Genomic DNA, 26,255 nt, shown 5'->3' with positions numbered 1-26,255 from the left:
CATACCAACGCTTAATAGTGCGTTGGTTAAATCTAGTACAAAACCGACAACCAGCAACGTTGTGATTAGGGCCTAGGCAAGGAATACAGTAAGAATGAAAGTCCTTATGAGGTATTTGCTTTCCACAATAAATACAGTTATTATCTTTTTCTGACATCGGTCTGGAGCAAGAAAAAAGTTTCCCTAATGGGGTACTTAGCTCTGTTGAAGACTTTGGATCTGACACTCGAACACGAAAATCTCAGGAGTCGGCCGACCGGCACTTGCGAACTGCTTCTGCTTCAGGCACTGTGCGGCAAGAAAGACTAAAGAAAATGGCGTTGGCCGCATCTTTTATACCCTTGACGACCTGACATCAGGGAAGGGGCAACAGCAGCCGACGCAGGACCCAGGACTTTGGAATTCAGGCCAACTGCGGGCAATCTGCCAGCAGGATTACCCAAATGTAATGACTGCAACAGTGAAACATGAAGAACAACAGTGCTGTTTGAGTATTGTCATGTTCATTGTCATGACTTGGTGTCAATTGAAACTCTTTTGTGGACAGTGATTTACTATAAAAGCTAATAAAATTTCCACTCAGAGAAATTAAACTCATAAGCAGAACCCAAAGATCATTGAAGCACCCTGCAATCCTTCTTTTGGATAACAAGTTACACAGAAATATGAACTTTGAAGTAGTAGAGTAACCTTCAGCCAAAAACACTCTTGCTTTACTAAAATACCAAAGGAATGAACACATGATAAACACTCCACAAAACAAGATATGTTAGTCCAAGTAAATACAACTGCCAGCAGAGCAAAGGAAATGTATGTAAACCTGAAAGTTAGAACAAATATCCATTTAAGCTGTCTTGGCAGATTAGTAGTGGAATAACTTACCATAGGTAACTCTTTGTTGCCATCTTTGAACTGTGCAAGCATGCCTCTTAATGGGTTTTTGATGACTGTTCAGTAACGTTTTGGTTGAATTAAACAGCTGATCAAATGGAGAAATCAGTACTTGTATTTTCTGTGAAGGGCCAAGACTTCACATTTCTACCTGCTCCTCCTTACTTACATAATCACCTTCAAGGTCACTGCACCTTAGTGGAAGGAGAATTCCTTACTCAGTACCATTCTGCAGTTCTAACCTACTGCACTTATCACACAGCTAGTTGTTGCACAATTTACTTGCTCCCCTCTTCACTTTTCAAGTACTTTTGGAGGTAGTCGAGTACAAAATAATTTTGATCCAAGTAGAATGTCATCTGAGCCTGCTATCAAAATAGTTAGTGATTTATGGAGAAAGAGTTCTCCCTTTAAATGCAAATACAGCACATCTCACAGCAGTAGTATTCTAAAAATATCATTCCTTCAAGGAATTCAGGACAAGGATGGATCTCTTCAGTGGAAGAAAATGGCAACTTACAACTGGTTCCCCGGCATGAGGTAAAATGGATGATATGTAGCTATATGTATGTTTCTAGACTGACATTTGTACATCCACACTAGATAAGGAACTATCCTAAACTTTACTGCTTTTGTTGTAAAGCATTCTGAGTATAAGAAGAAGCCAGTGTGCATTTTTGAGGCTTTAGTCATTTGCAAGGTTCTGTTTTTTTTTAAACACTCACAGTGCTTGAGAAACCTCCCTTGATGCTTTCCTGATATGAAAGATCTAATTTTATATGCATAATTATATCATCAGATGGTCATTCATACTTTTTTTAGTGAGTGTGTCTTATACAGGCCACATAGTTTCAGTATGGATTCCAAAATGGAAACAAGTGCGTGTTTCCTAGTAATCCAGGTGGGTTACTACAGCTGCTTTTCTACAATGGCATGCTGCTGTTCAGAATTTCATTTTAAGTGCACAGGTATGCATTGTTTTTGAAGACAAATGACAAATTAAATGATTGTTACACTGTTTTGTTTTAGTCAGAAGATTTAAGATGCAGCAATGACATTTTGCTCATTTTCATTTAGGAGTCTTTAGAAAAATCTGGTTACCTGCTGAAAATGGGTAGCAAAGTGAAGACCTGGAAGAGGAGATGGTTTGTTTTGAGAAATGGAGAGATGATGTACTATAAATCACCGGTAAGTGCCATGCAGAAATTATGATGAAAATATGAATGTTTTCCTTTTTGTAGATCCCTACAGTGATGATTGAACAGTCCTAGGAAAAAGCTGGTTTGTAAGACTGGATTTTCTTTTTCTTTTAGGCTTTTGTCAGATTTAAACAGGGCAATCTGAACATCTGCTATATATATTGTCATCCTTTACAGCATTCCACCTACCTGAATATGCTGTTGTCTGGTGATGTCGCCCTGTCCATGACAGTATCCAGTTGACTACATGCAGCATGCTTTTTTGTTCAAAACTTTTGTGTAACAGACTTTTCTTTGAACTGCTTTCCTGTATGTTATTGGTCATATGTGTCTTAAATAGCATGCATTACCCTTGTGAACAATGCAGAGATGTGGAGCTGTAGCATTCCTTCCATATCAGTATTGTAGTATTGTTCACCTACGTGGTCTCCTGCCAAGGGTAGCCCAACATCCAGACAGTATACCAAAACCTTCAGCTCTTATAGGTGCCATACATCTTATGTATGCACTACCTGCACAACAAAGGGCATTAAAAAAAGGTGACAAACAGATACAAATACTTAGAAGTTATTTCCCACCAGTTGAAACACCATTATCGACCATTGGTCTGAATGCCTTGCTGCTATGATGGTTACTAAGCTGTAATTTCAGATAAGTGCCCTACTGGGGTTTCTTGTCTTCCTTTCCTTATTGTTGTTGCGTTCTTGTCATCCAGTAAGGGAAAATGTCAGTGTGGGAGGCAGATTCCCCATAAAGACTGTCACAACCTGTGTCTTTTTTGTTTGGGTGCTTCCCACGATCATACACAGTGTTCTGCCTGCCAGGCATTTGTGCCTAAGACCCTATATTGCCACTCCCCCTCTTTGTCCATATACCTGGAAAACCAGTGTCTTAAGTTGTTGGTCGCAAGTGCTGTGGTGGAATCCCCCATCCCCAGGGCCAGATATCTGCCAAGAAGACCAAAAAAGTTTTGCCTGATCTGGGTGCTGTCCACCCTCCCCTGGACATCTCTCTTGATGGTGGTGAAAACCCAGAGGAACATCTGGTGCTTGCTTTTGATTCTTCTGCTACAACCCGGCTGGAGGTCAGCATGGATCCAGCTTCTTGCATGTCCTTGGAGGCTTTTCAAACATCCCTGCCTGAAGTTGAGGAGGAATCTCAGATAATTATATCCAAAAGACCAAGGGGGATTCCTCAAGTCTTAGTGAAGGAGGAGATTCCTACAACCATTGTAGAATTGCTTCAGTGGTCTGACCCTCTGAGGGTTTTTTGAGTGGACATCACACAGAAAAAGAAACAAAATATGAAGCATATTTCTGGTGTTGGAAAGGATCCCAAACATGAATGGCATGATTATTTAATGCTTTGATGGCCTTGAAGCCACCACAAGTGGTCTGTCTTCTTACTCCTACATGGTTTTCCACTCCACTCAAGAGGCCTAGGGAATTGGATTCCTTGGATGAGGATCCAGACTCAGGGGAAGAATCCCTGCCTTCTTCCTTAAGTCCAGACTCCCCTTTGGAAGAGTTGTCCTTTTGGGGGTACCATTGCCCTTATGATGGACTATTTTAAGCGGGACTGTTCTCAAATCCCTGATATTCAAAAAAGGTATTATGAGTTCCTACAGATGGAGTATCCTAAACCATCTGCTGTTCCTCCTGTTCCGGCTTCCATTTCAGATTTTTTTTGGCAGTTTCTGTATCCCCTGAGTCAAAGTCTCCTGCACCTAAGAAGCAAGATTGTTTTTTTAAAGTGCCTCAGATTGTTTTTTTAAAGTGCCTCAGGAGTGAGAAATTCCTTATAAATGCCCTTCTCCTGACACGTCTGTAATGTCAGTCCCTTCTGAGAAATTATCCAAGTTGTTACCCTCTTGCATTTTCAGATGTTTTTCGTGTTTCACTGTTGCAGTCATTACACTTGAGTTATCCTGCTGGCAGGCTACCCTCAGTCGGTCTGAATTCCAAAGTCTAGGTCCAGCGTCGGTTGCTGTCACCTCTTCCCTGACGTCAAAGCGCCAGGGGTATAAAAGATGCAGCTGACGCCATTTTCTTCAGTCTTTCTTGCCGCAAAGTGCCTGAAGCATAAGCAGTTCGCAAGTGCCGGTCAGCCGACTCCTGAGATTTTCATGTTCGAATTTCAGATCCAAAGTCTTCTTCAAAAGCTAAGTACCCCATTCCCCATTGGGGAAACTTTTTTTCTTGCTTCAGACCGATGTTAGAAAAAGTTAATAATTGTATTTCTTGTGGGAAGCAAATACCCCCTTTGCAGACTAGCCATGACTTTGTGGGACACAGCATTGTCTTACCAAGTACATCTGCAGGCACAATTTCTGCCAGGAAAGATAAATACTCTGGCAGACGAACTAAGCAGAAACCTCATGGATCCCCACGAGTGGAAATTGGATCCACAAGTCTTCAGCATGATAACAAGGAAATGGGGATGCCCAGAGATAGCTTAATTTGCCTCTCCTCACAACTACCAACTAAAAAGATTCTGCACAAGGACTTATCACAGACAAGCATGGAAAGTGGATGCCCTATCTTTCAGCTGGAAAAACTTAGCAGTATATGCCTTTCCTCCACTGCCTCTCCTCCCCAAGGTACTCCTACAGGTCAGACAAGAGAAGCCAAAAATGATACTGATTGCCCCAGACTGGCCCTGCCAGTACTGGTATCCAATTCTAAGGAACTTGTCTCAATGCCCGCCGTGGACCTTGCCTCAAATACCTCATCTACTATCCCATCAAGACAATCAGATCCTGCACAGCCAGCTAAAGACCTTAAATCTGGCAGCATGGCAGATAATGTAGTCGTACAAAACGTGCCTCTCACTAAAGCTGTGATGGATGTCATTTTGGAGGCCAGAAGGCCTAGTACCAGAAAAATCTTACGCTGGAAAATGGAAGAGATTCTGTGCTTGGAACCAGGCACAAGAAATTGACACAGCTGTACCAAATATTCCTCAGATTTTGCAATACTTCACTGAGATGCTGGACAAAGGCCTATCCTTTTCATCAATTAAAATTCATGCCTCTGCCATTTCGGCTCATTACAATACAGAGCCACCAATCTTTTCTCATCCTTTGTTAAGGCAGTACCTCAGAGGAGCCAAAAACTTAAGACCTCCAAGGAGATCACCAATACCTGCATGGGACCTCAATTATGTCTTGGAAAAACTCACCCTGCCTCCTTATGAGCCAGCCGCTACAGCTGATATAAAATTTTTCTCTTGGAAAACAGCTCTGCTCCTAGCAATAACTTCTGCAAGACAAGTCTCAGAGCTACAGGCACTCATGACTGTGGAACCTTTAATCATTTTTTACCCAGACAGGGTTTCTCTGAGGACAAACTCGACATTCATGCCTAAGGTAGTGTCCAGTGTGGCCCTTAACCAAGCTATTCATCTGCCTACTTTCTATACAAACCCCAGAATAAGTGGGAGAGAATTCTGCATTCTTTGGACATACACAGACAACTACGTTTCTACTTGAACAGAACCAAAGCTTTCAGAAAGATAGAGCAACTACTAGTGGCATATGCTGCAGGATCACAAGGAAAGACCATTTCAAAGCAGACTATTTCTAAATGGATAGGCCACTGCATTCGGTTCTGCTATTCACAACATAGCAAGCCTTTGCCTAAGGGCATTAGGCCACATTCAACCAGAGCAGCAGCCACTTCAGCAACCTTCCTCAGGTGAGTATCAACCAAAGACATTTTAGAAGCTGCTACCAGGAGTTCAGTGCACACCTTTACAAAGCACTATCATTTACCACTCTACTCTAAATCCAGGGCAGGCTTTGCCACTGCAGTTCTGCAGGGCCTCATAGCCACTACTAATGCTATATTAGCTCCAGCCTCCCAACCATAGCTTTGGGATTCAACCCAAGTGTAATGACTGCAACAGTGAAACACGAAGAACATAGTACAGTTGTGTACACTTACCATAAATGTAGATGTTCGAGTGTATTCACTGTTGCAGTCCAGGTTACCCACCCACCATCCCCCATTTCTTTGCTGGAACTTATCTGCACTTCTCTAATCTATACAACCTATGTGGTGTATTTGCTTGTAGATGAAGGTATAATATATTTTGCTGCATGCTTGTTTTATTGGCATATCTTTTAGCCTACCCTTTTGGGGGCACCTGACATCTGGGGCAAGAAAAACTGAAGAAAATGGCGTTGGCTGCATCTTTTATACCCCTGGCGCTCTGACGTCAGGGAAGAGGTGACAGCAACCGACACCGGACCTAGACTTTGGAATTCAGGCCAACTGAGGGTAGCCTGCCAGCAGGATAACCCAAGTGTAATGACTGCAACAGTGAATACACTCGAACATCTACATTTATGGTAAGTGTACACAACTGTACTTTCTCTGCTTTGCCCTTTGAAGTCTGTACTGACCCAAGGGTATTCACCAAGTGGCTGTCTCCTGTCATTGATTTTTACAGGTTTTGAGGTATTCAGATTTTTCCCTATCTAGATGTTCTGCTTATTCAAGCTGCTTTCCCCAGCAGTCTACTTCAGGATCTCAAGTTTCCTACTTGCCTATTAGTCTGGGGTTCATCATAAACCTCCAGAAATCAGTTCTGACTTCTTCCTAGGATCATATTTTCCTTAGTTGCAGGCTTCAGATAGTTTCCCATGTTGGCATCTCTGCCTGCACCTGGGAAACTGTTTCTAAGAACCTTTTTCCAATCTCTTCTTCTGCTGCCATCTGTTACAGTCAGGGAATATCTCGGGGTCATGGGGTTCATGGCTTCCACTATTCCCATGCTCCCTCTCACCAAGTGCCCTATCAGGAAACTTCATTGGTACTTCAAATCAGTGTGGCTTCAATACTGACACCCTCTGGAGTTCCCTGTACCTTTTCTTCCCTGTCTCAAGCTTGAGCTTCAGTGGTGGATTCATCAACTTTCTCTCAACCCAGGGCTTCCTTTTCAAGTTCTAGTTCCCACTCAGAAGTCACAGGCACCTAAGACAGGGGGTGGCCTGCCTTCTCTGGCCTCCTAAAGATTCAGGGTCTCTGGCTTCCTTGTCAGAGGTCAGACCACATCAACATAAAGGAGATGAGAGCTCTGCTTCTGGCTTGTCAAGCCTTTTGTTTCATTTTGGGCCCCTCAAACTTTTCATAGATAATACCACAGTAATATGGTATGTCAACAAGGAGGAGAACACAAAGTCCTATCTTCTTTGTAGTCTAGCTCTTCAGGTCTGGGATTCAGCTACCCAGTATCAAGTGACTTCCCCCAAAGGACAATCTAGTGTCAGACTCTTTGAGCAGGTCCAGCACAGAAGCTCACAAATAGATGCTTCACAGAGATGTGTTCCTGGACATTTTCCATTGGTTGGATATTCCTCCGGTAGATCTTTTTTCCTCCCATCTGAATAGGCAACTTCTTCTGTTCTGTTCCAGATGCCAAGTCCTGTGGCTTGGAAGGCGGATGTCCTGATTTTTCTTTGGAAGGAGAAGTTTCTATATGCCTCCCCCCTTCCTTTGTTACCACAAGTTCTGCACAAGATCAGTCAGGACTTTGCCAAAAATCTAGCTGGTGACTCCCTTTTGGTCCAGACAGCAGTAAGTTCAACCTTCTTTTTCACATGGCCAGGGGCAATCACCACAAGTTACCTCACTGGCTAGATCTTCTCACAAAAAGCAAGGTTTTTCTTATCCATCCTCACTTGTCCACTCTTCAAATGACATGGGTGATAGGGTTATGATCCCTTTTATGCACCTCTTTTCTGAGAATGTTCTTTTGGTTCTTCAGGAGGTCAGGAAACCCACTACCAGGAAATCATATATGTCCAAATGGAAAATATTTTCTGTCTGACTCTCTGGCCTTTAGGATCCTCTATCAGTTGATGTTCCTTTGGTTCACCCTCATTTGTGTGGTCTGTTCCATGCTGGGTTGGCATATTCTTCATTGAATGCTCACCTGTCAGCAATTTTGCTTGTCTGCCCTTGAATCCTCCCTCTGGCCTTTAGGTTTGAGGTCAAGCAGTTCTTAAAGGTGTCCTTCATATCAGGCCTCCCAGGAAGCCCTATTCTTCCTTCTTGGGACCTCAATTTTGTACTGGAAAAATTTACCCAGGTTCCTTTTGAGTCTGCTTCTTTGCAACATTGTACTTAGAAGACTTTTCTGCTTTTGGCTCTTAATTCAGACAAGAGAGTGTCTGAACTTTAGGCTCTCATGGCTATGCCTCCTTTTTTTAATTTTCCATAGAGACATTGTGTCCCTTTGAAATAATCCTTGCTTTATGCCCAAGGTGTTCAATGAGCTGTCCTTTGGTCAGTCTTTTCAGCTACCTTCCTTTTTTCCTTCTCTGAAGTCTCCCATTAAAAAGGTTCTTCACACCTTGGATTTACATAGCTCAGATATGATTTAGATAAAACTGTTTTTTTACAAATCTGGGCAGCTTTTTGTTTCTTTTAATTCCAGAACTTTTGGCTGTTTCAAACCATCTCCTCTTGGATTTCTAAGGCCATTTCTTTTTGTTATTCTTTTCATGGCAAATGTTTTTCCTCATCTGTAAATGCGCATTCTACTAGGGCAATTGCCTCCTCTGGTGCCTTTTTCAAGGGTCTGGATACTAATTCTATCCTTGAGCCTAGTACTTGGTCCTTTGTTTCTTCTTTCACTAAGCATTACAAGTTGGATTCCAGAGCCAGAACATGCTTTGCTAGTTTTATCCTACATGTGTTTGTGGAGGGCTGATGTTCTTCGTGTTTCACTGTTGCAGTCATCACATTTGGATTATCTGCTTGCAGTAGCCCTCAGTTGGCCTGATTAACAAAGTCTTGGGTCCTGCATCGGTTGCTGTCCCATCTTCCATGATATCAGCTAGTCAGGGGTATAAAGCATGCAACCAATGCCATTCCATTAGTCTTTCTTGTTGTGCAGTGCCTGAAGCAGAAGCAGTTAGCAAGTGCTGGTCAGCCGACTCCTGAAATTTTCGTTTTCGAGTTTCAGAACCGAAGTATTCAACTAAGCTAGGTATCCCGTTGGGGAAACTTTTTCTTGCTCTAAACTGATGTCAGTAAAAGTCAATAATTGTATTTCTTGTGGAACGCAAATAGCTCATAAAGATTTTCATTCGTACTCCATTCCTTGCCTAGGCCCTGACCACAACGTACCTCGCTGTCAGTTTTGTGCCTTATTTAAACAAACTATTTGTCGTTGGTATATTTACGCTTCTAAATATTTTGGTACTCGGTTCAATTATCCAGATATGGCTTTGGTAAGCCACCCGACTACCGACATCCTGAAAAAACGCAAAGATAAAGACAGAGACACACCGCATAGGTCCAAAGCTGCCGACGATGCTTCTCCTAAGCTGGTCGCCAGTTGCCGGTACTCATTGAGGTGCTTTTGCAGCCCCTGATACTCGCTACTTCAGATTCGCAGGCCTCTGTTTGCCTTACAAACATAAGGTGCAGGGTTTGAGTCTCACAAGGGATAATTGGCTAAGCTTAAAATGGCTCGCAAGGGCAGTTAGCTTAGTACTAATCTATGAACCCATCCGGAGTCTGGTATGCCGAGTGATGCTTCAACTGGGGAACCTGCGGATGTCTCTACCTTGGATGGGTCCGGAGCCGCTGTGCAGGCACTGGCTTCTGAGGGTGTATTCAGGCCTACTGACTTGCATATTAAACCGATGCCATCTTCTGCTTCAAGGCATAAAACTCGATCCATGTCTAGAAAACCGACACCCAGACTGCCTGGTCAGGCCTCTATGCCTAAAAAACAAATTATAAGCATGGCTGAAGACCTTATTACTTTAATCAGCAGAAGCCAACCTCTAAGAGACCTAGGACTGAGTTTGCTTATGATTCTTCTGATCAGGATTCTGAAATTTCTGTTTCCTCTGATGACCAGGATTTACTCTTATCTACCTATGAGGATTCTGATGCAGATGACTCTATTCCCTCTGCTTCCCCTCCAGAAGATTTCTCTTTTGGTAAAACCTTGCATACTGTTGGGAAGCATTTTTGCTGGGAAAGCCTGGATTACTCTCACTCTAAAAAGAGGCTTGGGGATTTCTTACTCCTGCCCCAGCACAGACCTTTAGCCATACCTCCAGTACTGGACATTGTTGATGATGCCTTTTCGCAATCTAGCTTGGCCCCTGATTCTTTATCTCCTGCTCCCAGAAAACCTGATAGATATTAAAGGGTCCCTGACTCTCACAAGTTCCTTTTTAAAAATCCTACTGCTGATCCTGAGACCATTTCACAGGGACTCAAGGGTATCAAGGCTACTACTGCCAAAAATCCTACCCCCTCTGATAGAGACTCCAGGGCACTGGGTAGATGGGTAAGAAAGTATACACTTCTGCAACCTTGTCCCTTAGGGCCTTAAACTGCCAGTTTTGTATGTTGAAGTATCAGCAGCATATCATTGGATTGCTTAAACAGAAATTGATGTTGATTCCTGACTGTGCTGAAAATAAAGATTTACAGGATTTAATGCATTCTGTTGAACAAGCTGGAAAACATACTTTGCAATGTGGTTTTGATTCAGTAGAGGCATCTTGCAGGGCTGCTGTCACTGGGTCTGTACTTAGAAGGCATGCTTGGCTTAAGGAGCAATCTTTGCCAGATCATGTTAAAGCTAAATTGCTGGATGCTCCCTTAAACCAAGACCACCTGTTTGGCAGTAAAGCAGAAGAAGTACTTAAAAAGATGAATGAAAAAGCTAAATCTATGCAAACTGTTAAAGATTTCCTGCAAGTACAGCCTCCCAGATTTAGAAGGCATTGGCCCTCTAAAAATTGGTCCTTTCCTGCCTCTTCCAGGCCTTCTCAGTCCAAACCCTGAACCAGCAGAACACCCAGGCTTCAGTCCCAAGGTACTCACGGGGCTAAGCAGTGGGGGGCTCCCACTTCCAAAGCAGGGAGTGGTAAGACTCCCCCTATGGTAAACTGTCTCAATGACTTAACTTTAAGTCTTCCAAGCCCTGCACAACTGACTGTTCCCTTAGGGGGAAAGATTGCCAGGCAGTCAAAAAATTGGGAACTCATTACCCAGGACAAATGGGTTTTAAATATAGTTTACCAAGGATACAGATTCCACTTTTACTCCTTACCAACTCCAAATTGTTGACCAGACCTACTCCCAAATCAGTGGGAGGAGGCTCAAAAGCAAATTCCTGCTCTAAAAGACAACTCATGGCGTCCAATACTGGACCCCACTCTCCTAAATACATTTTTGGTGACTCCAAAATTCAAGATGTTAACTCTTCACCAACTGCTTCCTATGCTAGGCAAAGATGCCTGGTTGGCAACACTGGATTTAAAGGAAGCTTACCTGCACATCCTAATCAGGGAATCTTGCAGAAGATACCTACGCTACAAAGCAGGATACATGCACTATCAGTTCTCTGCACTGCCCTTTGACTTATCTATTGCTGCCTAGCTCCAGTCATTGCATTTTGCAGGCAAAGAAATATTCAAATATATCCATACCTGGATGGTTGTCTAGTTCAGGCAGAAAACCAGGACATACTATTGAATCATCTGGCATTTGTACAGAAACTGCTAACTTCCTTGGGGTACACTGTAAACAAAAAGAAATCACATCTTGTACCCTGCCAACAAATTGTATTCCTGGGAGCAAGCTTGAACACAACTTCCCAGATGGCTTTTCTCACGCCAGAAAAACACGTTCATTTGACAGCCTACTTCAAACTACTGGCCACAAAGACCCATCAATCTGCAAGAAAAATACTGCAAGCCCTGGGGTTCATGGCCTCCTGTATTCTACTAATTCCATAAGACTGCATGTGAGGAAACTACAATGGTATCCAAAAAGCCTATGGTGTCAGCATTCTCAGGATCTAGAAACAATGCTTCCTATCATTCCTTGTCTACAGATAGAGTTCCTTTGGTGGGCAAGACGCCTGTCCCCAAAACAAGGGACTGCCATTCACTCTACCCCATGCCACCCAAACCCCAACAACAGATGCATTAGACTATGCATGGGGGGCTCACTTGGCAGGGAAGTGCATTCAGGGCAAATGGAACCCAAGTCAAATGCACCTGCACATCAATCAGAAAGAAATGTTAGCTGTACAGAATGCTCTGACAGCCTTCAAGGACCACATCCTTCCAGGACAATTAATGGTAAAGATGGACAACACCACTGTTATGGGGTACATAAACAAGCAGAGGGGAACCCACTCATACCCTCTCTGCAGACTAGCCATGGCTCTGTGGAACACAGCCTTGAGCTACCAAGTGCACCTACAAGCTCAATTCCTTCCAGGAAAGCTAAACACACTGGCAGACGATCTAAGCAGAAGTCTCATGTACCCACACGAGTGGAAACTGTAACCAAAGATATTCAACATGTTGAGAAATAAATGGGGGAGCCTAGATATAGACCTGTTTGCCTCACCCCAGAACTACCAATTGAAAACATTCTGCACAAGGACTCCCCACAAACAAGCTTGGAAAGTGGGTGCCCTGTCAGTTTATGCCTTTCCCCCTCTGCCTCTTCTCTCCAAGGTACTACTAAAGATCAAACATGACAAACTGAGGATGATACTGATTGCACCAGACTGGCCACGCGAGCACTGGTACCCCCGTTTGCGCAGTGTGTCACTGCTAGCACCATGGCGCCTGCCTCAGACCCCTGTCCTGCTGTCCCAGCAGGAGGGCCAGATTCTGCACCCACAGCTTCAAACCTTGAACCTGGCAGCCTGGCTAATTACCTGATCTCTCCATTACCATCCCTCAGTAAGCAAGTGTTGGATGTCATTTTGGAGGCAAGGAGGCCTAGTACTAGAAAATCTTATGCTGAAAAATGGAAAAGATTCTGTTCCTTAATCCACACTCAGGGGATGGACACTGCAGCAACAAATTTACCTCAGATTCTTCAATACTTAACTGAGATGCTGCGCAAGGGCCTTTCCTCTTCCTCCATCAAAATTCATGACTCAGCCATTTCAGCTCATTACAACACAGAACCACCCCTCTTCGCTCATCCACTACTGAAACAGTTCTTCAGAGGGGCCAAAAACTTAAGACCACTCAGGAGAGCTCCTACCCCAGGCTGGGACCTTAACTTTGTATTGGAAAATCTCACTCTACCTCCTTTTGAGGCAGCTGCAAGTGCAGAGTTAAAATTCCTTTCTTGGAAAACAGCCTTCCTTTTAGCCATCACTTCAGCGAGAAGGGTGTCTGATTTACAGGCCGTCATGGCAGTGGAACCTTTCATCATTTTTCATGCGGATAGGGTGTCCCTCAGGACCAATCCCTCCTTTATGCCCAAGCTGGTATCCAGTGTGGCCCTTAATCAGTCCATTCATTTGCCAACCTTTTTTTTCTAATCCACAGAACAAAGGGGAGAGAAATCTGCAATCCTTAGATGTCCATAGACAACTTATATTTTATTTGGACAGGACTAAACTTCTCAGGAAATCTGAACAACTGCTGATTGCATTTGCTGCAGAGGCAGAGGGGAAGGCCATTTTAAAGCAAACCATTTCTAAGTGGATAGGCCATTGCATTCATTTCTGCTATAAGCACCATGGAAAGCCTACGCCACAGGGAATTAGACCACATTCTACCAGAGCTGCATCTAAATCTACAACCTTTCTCAGAGGTGTCCCTACCAGGGACATTCTAGAAGCTGCTATCTGGAGTTCTGTATATACCTTCACCAAGCATTACTATTTGCCAATTTTCTCTAAATCCAGGGCTGGCTTTGCCACTGCAGTCTTACAGGGCCTTATAGCTGGTCCTAATGCTATCTAATTTCCTCCTCCCATCCTTAGCTTTGGGAATCTACCCAAATGTGATGACTTCAACAGTGAAACATGAAGAACATAGTACAGTTGCGTACATTTACCATAAATGTAGATGTTTGAGTGTATTCACTGTTGCAGTCCTAGTTACCCTCCCTCCAACCCCCTGACTTCTATTGGCTTTACCTTTATTCTTGCTTACTATGTTTAAAGTTTTTTGGTGTATTTGCTTTTTTGTTAGAGGTGTAACCTTATATATATATATATATATATATATATATATATATATATATATATATATATATATAATTGCTTCCCATTATGGGGGCACCTGACATCTGGGGCAAGAAAAACTGATGTAATGGTGTCAGCTGCATGTTTTCTACCCCTGACGACCTGACGTCACAGAAGAGGGGACAGCAACCGACGCAGGACCCACGACTTTGTTAATCAGGCTGACTGAGGGCTACTGCAAGCAGATAACCCAAATGTGATGACTGCAACAGTGAATACATTTGAACAGCTACATTTATGGTAAGTGTACACAACTGTACTTTCTCTGCCATCCTCCTGCCAAGCATTCTGTTGAGTTCTTGTACTCTTCCTTAGTTGAAGAGCACTGCAACAGTGACATGGAAGGACAGGGACATAGTGCAGTTGTGTAAAATCTTACCATAACAGTAGATGTTCTTTTCACTGTTGCACTGTTTGGTCCCTTTCTCCTTCCCCCTATGTCCTGACTCTTGCCCTGCATTCTGGTTGTACTCCTGGCCGAGGGGCACTTCTTCCTTCTTGATGCACATATTCCTGCTTTGTCCCAAAGGGTAGTCTGTTCCTGCTGGGGCTTTTTCAGTTTTGAGTATCGGCATCCATGCATCACCTTTTTGCCCTACATTATGCATAGGGAGCATACGTGTGACATATGGCAACTAAAAGAGCTGAAGGCTTTGGTATACTGGCCGGACATTGGAGACAAACACTACAACAGTGAAGAGAATGACATCTACCATTATGGTAAGATTTTACACAACTTTGACACGTATGCATTGAATGGAGTTTCCTATGTCTTATTAGTCCTCAGCCCATCCTTTCTAAAGTGTATGCTACCTCAACCCCATCCCTACACCTCACCTTAAAAACCTTTCTGTAACAGCTACCAGTATTCAGAACAATATGCTTGAATGCAGTGGTAGGGTTTTGGTTAACATATCAGAAAAGAAAATTGTTTTCCTTTTGCAGTATTTTTTTTCAGCGTTGTATATGAGTCATGTGTTGAAATGCTTGTGCTTTTAAATAAATCAGCATATACCCTTACACACATGTATCCATATGTGTCTGGGAGTTTCTGTCCATCTGTACCTGACCTTGTGCGTACGTAATGTTAACTGTCTTTATGTCCTCTAACGTTTGAGGCAATGGTTAAATGGCCTATACTTCCCCCATCCTTCTAAAAAGCCTTCTAAAAAGCCTACAAGCTTTCTAAAAGTTTACCTGCTAAGAACAATGTATGTCAAGGACACTGCTGTTAAAATTTCTGGTTTTCATTTTATGAACACCTTTTGATTTTGGTTATTTTTCCATTGCCACCTCCCATTGAACATAAGTGCCATTACATTATGAATTCCTGCAAGTCGTGAACTAATCTAAGCAAATAAGTGGCAGTTATATGACTTAGCTTAGATGGGAGAGATTTTTTCCAGTTCAACTTGAGTGGCAGAAATATAATGTTATGTGAGACTGCCCTCTCTATTTGATATTCACATTTATTATTATTTTTCAATCTTCAGAGTTTGAGGAGCAGATATGTGGCTGATCTATGAAAGAGGAAACTGGTAAACTGCTGTGCTCACTTACCCAAAGAGCAGTACCCAGCTATTTGTTTACTTAGAAGCATCTCATGGTTCTAGGCTACAGGATTACTACTCCTCCAAATGAAAAAAATGAACTTTAATTTTGTTTTATTGTTAGGTTTTTACTGGAAAAATAGTCATATTTTCTTTTCTGGAACTTGGAACTCTGCATTTACATCCAATTTTAATCTCTGTTAAAAATGGGCTTGTTTGGCAAGGATGTTCACAAAGTAGCCCAACATTTAGATGTATACCCCCAAAAGAGAATAATGTCATTAATCTGTATTAGAGGTGCTCTAGCCATTTTAGAGGGGCAAAAATGGTACTTCAAATGCACAAAGGGGTGATTGAACAGTCTGTTAGATTAAGTAGCTGTTTTTCCATTGAGTTTTGCTATCTCAGGTGACTGGTGCCCGGGGCATTCTGAGAAACAAAAGTGAAAGAAAGTTCTGCTTGGGTAGACTTGGACAAAACGATGGGCAAGCTTAAATAAAAAATACAGAAACTGCATTTTTTATTAAATTTTGTATCAAATAATAATGTGTTAATTGGCTTATCTTTTTTGAGCTTGTTTCTGCCAGCCTTTAGGATGGGAACTATTTTTGTTATACAGTCAAATTGAGTAACTTTGTGTGTGTGTGTGTGTGTGTGTGTGTGTGTGTGTGTGTGTGTGTGTGTGTGTGTGTGTGCGCTCACATGTTGTATGTCCAGGAGGTTTGCAGTAGTATAATTGCCAATGGCAAATGACTGCTTAATTCTTTATCTAACAGACTGTTACCCTCCCCCTTCTGCCATTTGAAATGTCATTAGTGCCTCTCCAAAATGGCAGGAGTACTGAGTTTGACTTCAGTGAACTGAAATACTTGCTCTGGTCATTGTTTATGTATTTATTCATTTGATCACTGTCAGACATCTTGGGTGACTATAGCTGGTGTGCAAATATTTGTATGTGTGACTTCATACTCCTGTAGAAGGAGGCTGCACTGAATGTGTTTGACTTCCAGTTAGCTGAAGTATATTAGTGTGGGCATTATTTGTGAATTTAATTTATTTGATCACAGTCAGAAATATGAGGTGTACATAGCCATTAAAGTGGTTGTGAGTATTGGATACATCTGCACATATGTGTTTTGGGAGTGGGAATGCAGTGAATTGTACTATGTGCCTGACAGCACCAAGCTGAAATATGTTACTATGGTCATTTTTAATTGCATTTATTCATTTGTTTAATCACCATCATCTGAGGTATACACCATTAAAGTTTTTATAATTGGAGGGCACCTACATATAGATAGATAAATAGATATAGATAGATACCAATATACAGATATAGATTATATAAAGATACACACACACACACACACACACACACACACACACACACACACACACACACACACACACACACACACACCTGAAATTTACACAGTAGTGTAGTTACAGTGGCTGTGCTTTGTGGGCATGTCAGCATTTGTTTCTGTGTGTTGAAGGTAATGCAGTGGATTGAACTGTATGCTTCTGACAACAAAAATCTGAAATAGTTTATTTTGACTATTATTTATATATTTATTCATTTGTCTGATCATGATCAGACATCATGTTTGTACGCTGTAATTTATGTGTCTTTAATTGGTGGGTAGATCTGCATGTGTTTGTATGGGGGTGATGCAGTGGGCAGCATTATATGCTTCAGGCGATAATAAGCTAAAGTACACAGGTGTGATCATTATTATTATTATTATTATTATTATTATTACTATTTATCACAACCGGACACCTAAGTTGGACACAGTCAATAAAGTGGCTGTAATGAGTGGTTACTGAGGCAGTCTATGAATGAAAGTGACTGAACCCAGCTGTGTGATCACAGTTAATCACTCCTTGACGTGCCACAATGTAACGCTACCCCCAGTCCAGGTAGCCTCATCCATTCAGTTGTTTTCTGCAGCCCTCCACCTTTATTTTGAAGCCACCCACTGTGACTGCATTTACTCAACATTCTTTTAAAATCACTAATGTTTAAACTGTAAAGCAAGCATTGTCACTGACATAGTTGATTGTTTTCTCTAATGTTTCTGAATTATAAGATATTTTTTGTCAGGATTTTCTTAGGTTTTCACCTTGTAAGCTAAAATTTCATTCTGCCTGTCTTTTGTATAGAGCGATATAATTCGGAAACCCCAGGGACAAATTGAGTTAAATTCATCCTGTCGCATAGTCCGTGTAGAAGGTACACAGACATTTCAGGTAATAAAGATATTTCTCTTTTTTTTACATCCAACTTGTAAGAAATAGAGGTTTTTGAAGTGTTTTGTCAGTGTCGGAGTCCTTACAGAATATCCTGACTGAAACTGTTGTTGAGAGTTTTAGAAGTTTCTGTGGAAGTCTCTCATACTAGTACTGAAACAGAGTATGGCAATTTAGAAACTCTAAACCACTGCCACATTGTTTAGATTGCTTGCTGTGAAGGAAAGATTGTAGAACTACAAGTTAATGAAGCTTTCCACTACAACACTGCTTAGACCTGTGTTTGGGTTCGGTACTGTCTCTTTTATTATTTGTATTTGGTAGTGTGTGTGTGTGCATGCGCGCTGAGCACAAACCTTACTACAGGAGAAACCCAATATGTCCAGAAGCACTGGTCTGTACAAATAAAGAAAATAAAAGCATGTTTACAGAAAAGCACTTGCTATGAAGAATTATTGAAGTAATGCCTTCTTTTGCTTGGAGATTTTAAACTGTTTGCTACATTTTGTGATAGAAACATCTGATTTAAAACTACAGCTTTAAGTTGCTTTTAAGTTGCTGATTTATGAATTTAATTTCATTCTATACTTTTCTGTTCACTTTCCTGTCTGATCATGAGTGACCTTTTTTCAGCATGGACATAGAAGTACATCTGACAGCACTACTGTTGATGATGAGTTCAGCTTTCAGAACACAAAGCATTGTATCCAAAAGATCAGTTTTACTTGTTGTCAGCATCCTGTTATGGCAAACATTACTTGTCATAGATACTTTAGTGTATTGTGAGGTTGCACAATTCAAAGGAGAATTGTGTTTTTTAAGTTGTATTTTCCAAAGTACCTGACTTATTTTTCATTTTCAAGGGCTGTCAAGAAACATGCATTGACTGGGCTGAAGTGCGGGGCTGCACTTGGAGATGATGGGGCTGTATTCAGAAATTGGTTAAATTTTGAAAACTCCTGGCTAAACAAGATGTCGAGGGAGTGAGGAGAGTACACTGGTGTTATAAACTGGTGCAGGAGTGTATATAGTGTGTAGATAGCAGTTCTTTAAAGTTTTTATTTTGATAGTGTGTACATATACACTGTGCACGTTCAATTGAGGATACTGATATAAATGGGTCCACTGATGATTTGAAGACTGTTAGGTCAGCTCTGAATGGCTGATTGCAACTTTTGAGCATTTTTTTCTTTGGAGGCTTTCACCACAAACACTCTTCTGCATGCCTTCTCGAACTTACTTAATTCAGAGTTTGTCAAACCATGAAGTAAGGTGTGATGTTTTGTGACTTAAATGCTCCATTTCATTAACTCGTATTGACCAAATTGTCTTTGAGATTTTGATGCCAAATACAACATATATGTAATGGGATGTTTCATAATCTCTATAAATATTTACTACTGAAAGTGTACATGGATTACACGAATGGTAGAATAGATAGGGGGCACACACATCCCCATTTTTCGCTCCTCATTGTTTACTTGTCTGTAGTTAGTCACAACTCCTTCCGAGTATTTTCAGACACTAGCATGTTTGCTCCCTGTGCTTGCGTGAGCGCACACACACACACACACACACACACACACACACAGACACACCCACACACACCCTCTTAATTTATGAATTGTTGTGCACCAAAATCTACTTTCAGCCTCCTTGATTTTTTTTGCAGACTCTATTTTACCTTTGTAGTGAAAAAATTACATATCATCTCAATTTAAATAACACCAAAGATCCAGTGTTTTTGTCATGTTTAGGCAAATCAAATGTCAAATTGCTGTTCTAGAATAACTACCAAATGTAATATTGTGACAAAATCCAAGAAGTTCTTTAACTGTCATGTGTGAAACTTTCTCCTCAACTTGCTCAGTGATCCTCCCTTAATGTTGTTATTGTTTGGTTTACATATTCCCGTTATATTTACAGTCCATAAATGAAGAGGAATTGGCTGTTGAGAAAATTCTTCTGTTGGATATGTTTAGGTTCTTGCCACCTATCTGATATATCTTCCAGCAGCTGAGTTCTCGTACTTGCCTATTTTCAGTTGTATCTGTACTGTGTATATCTTTACAACTGCCTTTAATCATGAAGAGTAATCTGGAATTGTCTGACTAGGAAGTTGACTTTAAATTGACTCGTATCAAGCCTGTCTCAGTGATCCCACAAATGCAGACTTCGGAGTTAGCCATGATAGTTAAGTATAAGGCCTAGGTAAGGACTGCTACAAATGCACCATTGCTTCTATACCTTGCCTGATAGTCACTCTGCTGTGCCCCTTCTTGCTCTACTTTTGAGAATTTTTGAGGCCTGAAATTGAAATCCGTGGCGTAATTATGCTAACCCCCTTTTTTGGACCAGTCTTTCCTTTCTGACACTGAACATGCGTGCTTCAGTTTAGCTTTTTAGTATTCAATTGCACTCCCTTAAAGTTTTATATCCCCTACTTTTTATCCCTCAACAGTTTTCTCTTTTATGTGGCTAGAAGCACAATCCTTTTTACCTTTATGGTGTTTATGATTAACATAACTGGATTCAAACTGAAGTTATCTTCCATCCCATGTTATTCAGTACCTTCTGAGTTCTTCCTGATTAGATGCTCATAGAATAAGATGAACCCTTTCTGTTTCAAACTAAGCTGAAGATATTTGTGAAGTATAGCTGCAGTAATTTAAGTGTCCTGTATGTCTGATTTCTGTTCAGTAACAGTATTCTTTGTCAATTCTGTAAATCAGTAATTTCTTAGATTTTGTCTAATAACATTTGCTGTTTACTCTAAGCGACTGAGTAAGTATGCAGGCATGCCATTTGTAATGTTGCACTCCTGTTCTTTGGACGAGACACAGAGATGAGTTATTGTACAACAGGTAATTCACTTCTTGCATTATTAAAGGTTTCCTAAATAAGTTGCTTAATACACACATTTTAGACCTCATTTCCTATCTTCAGTCCATCTTCATCAGCCCTCTGTTGAACATTTCATTCTGCTTCCAGGGTGTCAGCCTGACCATTTATTCCCTAGCCAGGGTTCGATCTTGCACCTACTTCATTCCCTAAATAGGGTGAGAATTTATCAGAGTACTCATTCCTTATTGGAACTGAAAGTCGAGCTAGCAGGCCTTCATTCGAGTGTACCCTTCTGTTATCACCTAATCCCCTCCCACCTGCAGCTGTGCCTTGCACTGTAGCCAGAGCTCTGTAGAGACCTCCTATGCATTGATTGGGATGAGTCTCCCTTATTTTGTGCAATAGAGTCCATCTAACCTAATAGCTGCTACCAGCCATCCCTTAATAGCTCATTATTCTTGTTGGCATCAATGGTGCAGCAGGTAACACTGTTTACCTCCTCCCTGCATTGGTGAGCCAGTGCCAGACATTCACAAATCATCTTCCCCTGCCTCAGTCCTTCCCAGGGTCCAAGTTGCTAGATGAATCCACATTATCTGGGTTGTAGTTAGGGCTTCATCTGTCTATGCCATAGTGTCAACTTATTTTCTTAATTGGGGATCTTCCTTCCCATCTGTCAGAGTACAGCAAAATGTGCTGGACTCCAAAATTATATTCATAAGGAGAGCCTTTTTGGTATTTATTTTGCAGAGTAGCATTTGATAAAACATCCCAATGGTCTTTGAAGGTTAGATAATCATTGACACTTCAGTTGTTTACTTTACTTTACTGATTTAGGAGTTTTATTCCAAAACAGTAGGACAGTGTGGTCCTCTTCCTCAAAGCAAAAAGCATCACTTACCACCACATATTTTGTTAGAAAAAGAGGGTTGCATGAACAAACAATGCATGTGCATATATATATATATATATATATATATATATATATATATATATATATGTGTGTGTGTACGTGTGTTTTTGTGTAACTGCTATTGTTATAACTGGACAGAGTTTAGCAGAAATGTAATTCTTACTGCTATTTTTCTTTGTCTGCAGCTAATTACTGAAAAGAAGACATACTACCTGACAGCAGATTCTCCCAATATCCTAGAAGAATGGGTTCGAACCCTTCAGGGCTTCTTAAAGATTCGCACAACATCCAGTCCTGTAATACAGAAGACTAACATGAAACCAACAGTCAAAGGCTGGCTAACAAAAGTAAGCAAGCACTGAAAAAACATTTCAATATACACTTGTTTTTGACAAACAAAAGTACTGAAAATCTGTTTTATGTAATCTGCACTCCTGACAGCCATTTCTAGTTTTTAATTAGAGCTTGTCACTCTGTCCTGAGCTTGGTCAGTACTGGTAAAGGTTACTTTTATCAGCAAAACATGTCTGAATTGATATACCTTTTACTTTTGGCTACGTTCTGTATCGATATAATGCCTGTATGTATGTATGTAATTTATTTGGTAGCCATTTGAAATGTTGGGACCTGAATATTTTCTTTTCTGAAGTGTGACAATCTTGGAGTTGGTGTATGAAAGTTTGGACGTGGGGGTGGAGGGGTGGGGGGGTTGGCCCTGTACAAAAAGAAGTGTTAAGGAAATGAACAATTTTTGAGATTTGCTTCACTATGGGGTTTTCAGTCTTTTTTGGATTTTCTGCACTTTGCATTTTGAGTGCCAACATTTCAGTATGGAGCCAGTTTCTTCCTGTGATTCTAAAAACTGCATTTTTTAAACACCATTATTAAACAATCATTTAAGACATAGGCACATATACGTTAACAGAAACGAAAACAAGCCATATTAACATTTTTTCATTTATATACATTATATATGTTATATGTATGTTTTTTCTTTGCAGCAACTCTCATTTAGTCCAACATTGCGTAAATTGCTCAGTTCTCCACCTGAACATTATTTTGCATGTGCATATGTTGTTCACACAAATTCCATTTATTTCTATGTAATTTACTCCTTCCATTTTATAAAGATCCCATTTCCAGTTCTTTTATCTCTTTTACAATACTCGTTACTTCATATAGTTTGTTTAGAATTTGATTTCCATGTTCTAGTAATTGCTTTTGGCGGCCACTAGAATTGAACTTAATAAGGCCTTCAGATCCCATATTCCAACTTGAAATAATCATGTCATGAATTACAGCCGTTTGTTCCCCAAATATGTCTAACAGAGTATTCTGTAAAGAATTTTTAAAGTCTGCCAGCTCATTACATTCCCAAAAAGACATGTTCCCAGTTACTTCTTTCTTTCTTTCACATCACACCTCCAACATTCGTTATTTACTTCAGGAAGAATTCTTTGTTTGGGGTATAAAAATACCTATACGAAAACTTCCAAGCAAAAATCATAAACCTTCTGGACTTTGTTGTATACTTGGAAGCTGTACATATGTCCTCCTATTGTTACCTTATTGGTTTCCCAGTATCTCTTCCCAGTTTAACTTCCTCTGATTATTATAGTTAATAGCAATATCTTGTATGCCCTACTAATTAACCCCTTTTTCACAGCAGCTTCTGTTCTAGATTTAGCTGTAAACTTTACCAGTGCAGGGCTTTTACTAAGGACTGTTCTTTCCCTTTCTCTTTGTTTATATTTTATTTATCCTTTGTAGGGAAGACAGTCTTCAACCTGCAGTCCAGGTTTACTCTTGGCCTCATCTCAATCTGTTACCTTTCCCTCTCTTTGCCTATTTTCTGTATCCCTGCTTGCAGTCATCCCTATTAGCAAAATTTCCATTCTCCATTCCCGTGTTGGCTAAGTTCTCAGAGTACTTTCTGCAGCTTTATGAATATTCTGTATGGTTGTTATTCTCCTCAAGGATTTGCATCCAAAATTCCACTCTCTCCTTATTTTATGAAACTCACACCCCTGATGTTCATCGTGCATACAGCTGCAGTCATAACAGATGGGTTTTCCTGCCGTCAGGCGGGTCCTCGGTCGGCCGAATTCCAAAGAGTAGGTCCGGCGTCGGATGTCGTCACTTCTTCCCTGACGTCAGTGTGACAGGGGTATAAAAGAACCAGCCAACGCCATTTTCTTCAGTCTTTCTTGCCGCGCGGTGCCCGAAGCAGAAGCAGTTCGCAAGTGCCGGTCGGCCAGCTCCTGAGATTATGAATATTTTTCAACCGAAGACTTCTTGAAAGCTAAGTACCCTGTTGGGGAAACTTTTCTTGCCTCAGACCGATGTCAGACAAAGTTAATAATTGCATTTCATGTGGGAAGCAAATACCGCATAAGGATTTCCATTCCCTCTGTATTCCTTGCTTAGGCCCAGACCATGACGTCTCGGCCTGTCGTTTTTGTGCTACATTCAACAGACGCACTATTAAGCGTCGGGCGGAGTTCACCTAACACTATTTTGGCAAAAAGTTTAATTACAACATGTCATCGGATACTCCGACTCCAGTTTTGAGTAAACGACGCAAAGATAAGGACCGACATACGAGGTCCGACTTCTACCGACACCACGCTAAAGCCGACTACAGGTGCTCCGGTTCTCAGCGAGGCGCCTACGCAGCCCCTGACTACCGATGACACTTCATTAGCGGTGTCTTCTGTGCCCGAGGTCGCAGGCTCTTCGGCCCACACCCCGACTACAGATACCGAAGCCACTCTTGGTGGGGAAACTCAGAGTTCAGACATGCCTGCCACCTCTCGAGGTGTCTTCAGGCCTTCTTCTTCTTTGTCCATTAAGGCTTACACTAAATCTAAAGCAGCCATGCATTCAAAAAGACAAGCTCCACAGGGCCCCTCTCAAGGCCCCATGCCTAAAAAGCAGATGCTCAAAATGGCTGAGGATTTGATTACTCTTATCAGGGGTTCTCAACCCCCCTCGGACAAAAGGCCCAGAGTGGAGGAAGAATACCCTTCCTCAGACCAGGCCTCCATTACTTCAGAACATTCTGAGGACCAGGAACATTCTTACTCTCCTTTCAAAGATTCTGATGCAGAGGAGTCCATTCCCTCTGTCTCCCCCCCTGAGGATTACTCTTTTGGGGAAACCTTGCATACCTTGAGGGAACACTTCCACTGGGAAGGCCAAGAGTACTCAGACTCCAAGAAAAGGCTCAGGGATTTCCTCTTGCTCCCTCAGCACAGGCCTCTGGCTATACCTCCTGTCTTAGACATACTAGATGATGTGTATTCAGAGGCCAGCCTTAACCCAGATTCTTTACCTCCAGCTCCAGTCAAGCCTGACAGGTATTACCGGGTTCCTGATTCACACCAATTCCTATACAAAAGCCATGCGGCTGACCCAGAAACTGTTTCACAGGGTCCCAAGGGAATTAAGGCCTCCACTGCCAAAAATCAATTACCTTCAGAGAGAGATTCCAGAGCTTTAGAAAGGTGGGGGAAAAAGGTATACACCTCGGCCACCTTAACCATGAGGGCATTAAACTGTCAGTTCCATATGTTAAAGTATCAACAGTTTTTGTTATCTCAGTTGAAAAGCAAAATGTCACAACCTGAACAACCAGACTTGAAGGAGTTGCAGGATTTGTTGCATAGTGCAGAGCAAGTGGGTAAACATACCTTGCAATGTGGTTTTGATGCTTTAGAGACCTCTTGTAGAGCTGCTGTTACAGGATCAGTCATACGTAGACATGCTTGGCTCAAAGAGCAAACCTTACCAGATCATGTCAAAGCTAAATTACTAGATGCACCTCTTCAAAAAGATGTATTGTTTGGTGTTAAAGCTGAGGAGGTATTAAAGAAAATGGAGGAAAAGGCAAAATCAATGCAAACAGTGAAAGATTTCCTACAGGTACAACCCCCACGCTTCAGTAGAAATTGGCCTTCAAAAAATTGGTCCTTTCCAGCCACGGACAGACCTCAAAGAGGTAGATACAGGCGCCCGAGGGGTAGAGAGCAATCTCAAGGATCATTTAGAGGCAGACAATGGCAAACACCTACACCAAGAGGGGGTGAGGATAGTTCACAGCCATTCAGAAAGCAGACACAATGACTTTCCCCTTTGCATGCCAAGCAAAGCTCAAATGGCAGCACCTTTAGGCGGAAAACTGGCATTATTTTTGAAAAATTGGCATATTGTCACAAAAGACAAATGGATCCTGGACATTATAGACGGAGGCTACAGATTCCACTTTCACACCCTTCCAAAAATGAGAGGCATGCCAAACCTGCCACACAATCAAAGGGCAGAGGCACAAAAACAAATTTCAGATCTCATGGACATGAAAGCTATTCAAGAGGTACCTGCACAAGAACAGGGTCAAGGTTTTTATTCCAGACTATTCCTGGTACCAAGGAAGGGCAAAGATTGGAGACCTATTTTGGACCTCTCCATCCTAAACACATATTTACTCATTCCAAAGTTCAAGATGCTCACATTACAGTAGCTTCTTCCCATGCTGGGCAAGGAGTCTTGGCTGGTAACACTGGA

At 41.5% G+C, this 26,255-nt stretch overlaps 1 protein-coding gene across 2 annotated transcripts in view; it reads left to right on the top strand.

Moving 5' to 3' along the window:
- Window positions 1-26,255, top strand: part of LOC122804322 (pleckstrin homology domain-containing family H member 1-like) — a 1,703,720-nt gene that overhangs the window by 1,124,271 nt on the left and 553,194 nt on the right. For both annotated transcript variants that reach the window (XM_044074112.1, XM_044074113.1), the window contains 3 exons: window positions 1,969-2,079; window positions 17,849-17,935; window positions 21,878-22,039. In XM_044074112.1, coding sequence (XP_043930047.1) covers window positions 1,969-2,079; window positions 17,849-17,935; window positions 21,878-22,039 — 360 coding nt within the window. The remainder of the gene's footprint in view (window positions 1-1,968; window positions 2,080-17,848; window positions 17,936-21,877; window positions 22,040-26,255) is intronic.

The sequence above is a fragment of the Protopterus annectens genome, chromosome 6.part0 (genome assembly GCF_019279795.1).
Source record: "Protopterus annectens isolate FY-2018-M chromosome 6.part0, PAN1.0, whole genome shotgun sequence".
NCBI classification, from domain to species: Eukaryota; Metazoa; Chordata; order Ceratodontiformes; family Protopteridae; genus Protopterus; species Protopterus annectens.
This window is presented reverse-complemented; position numbering and strand designations above follow the sequence as displayed.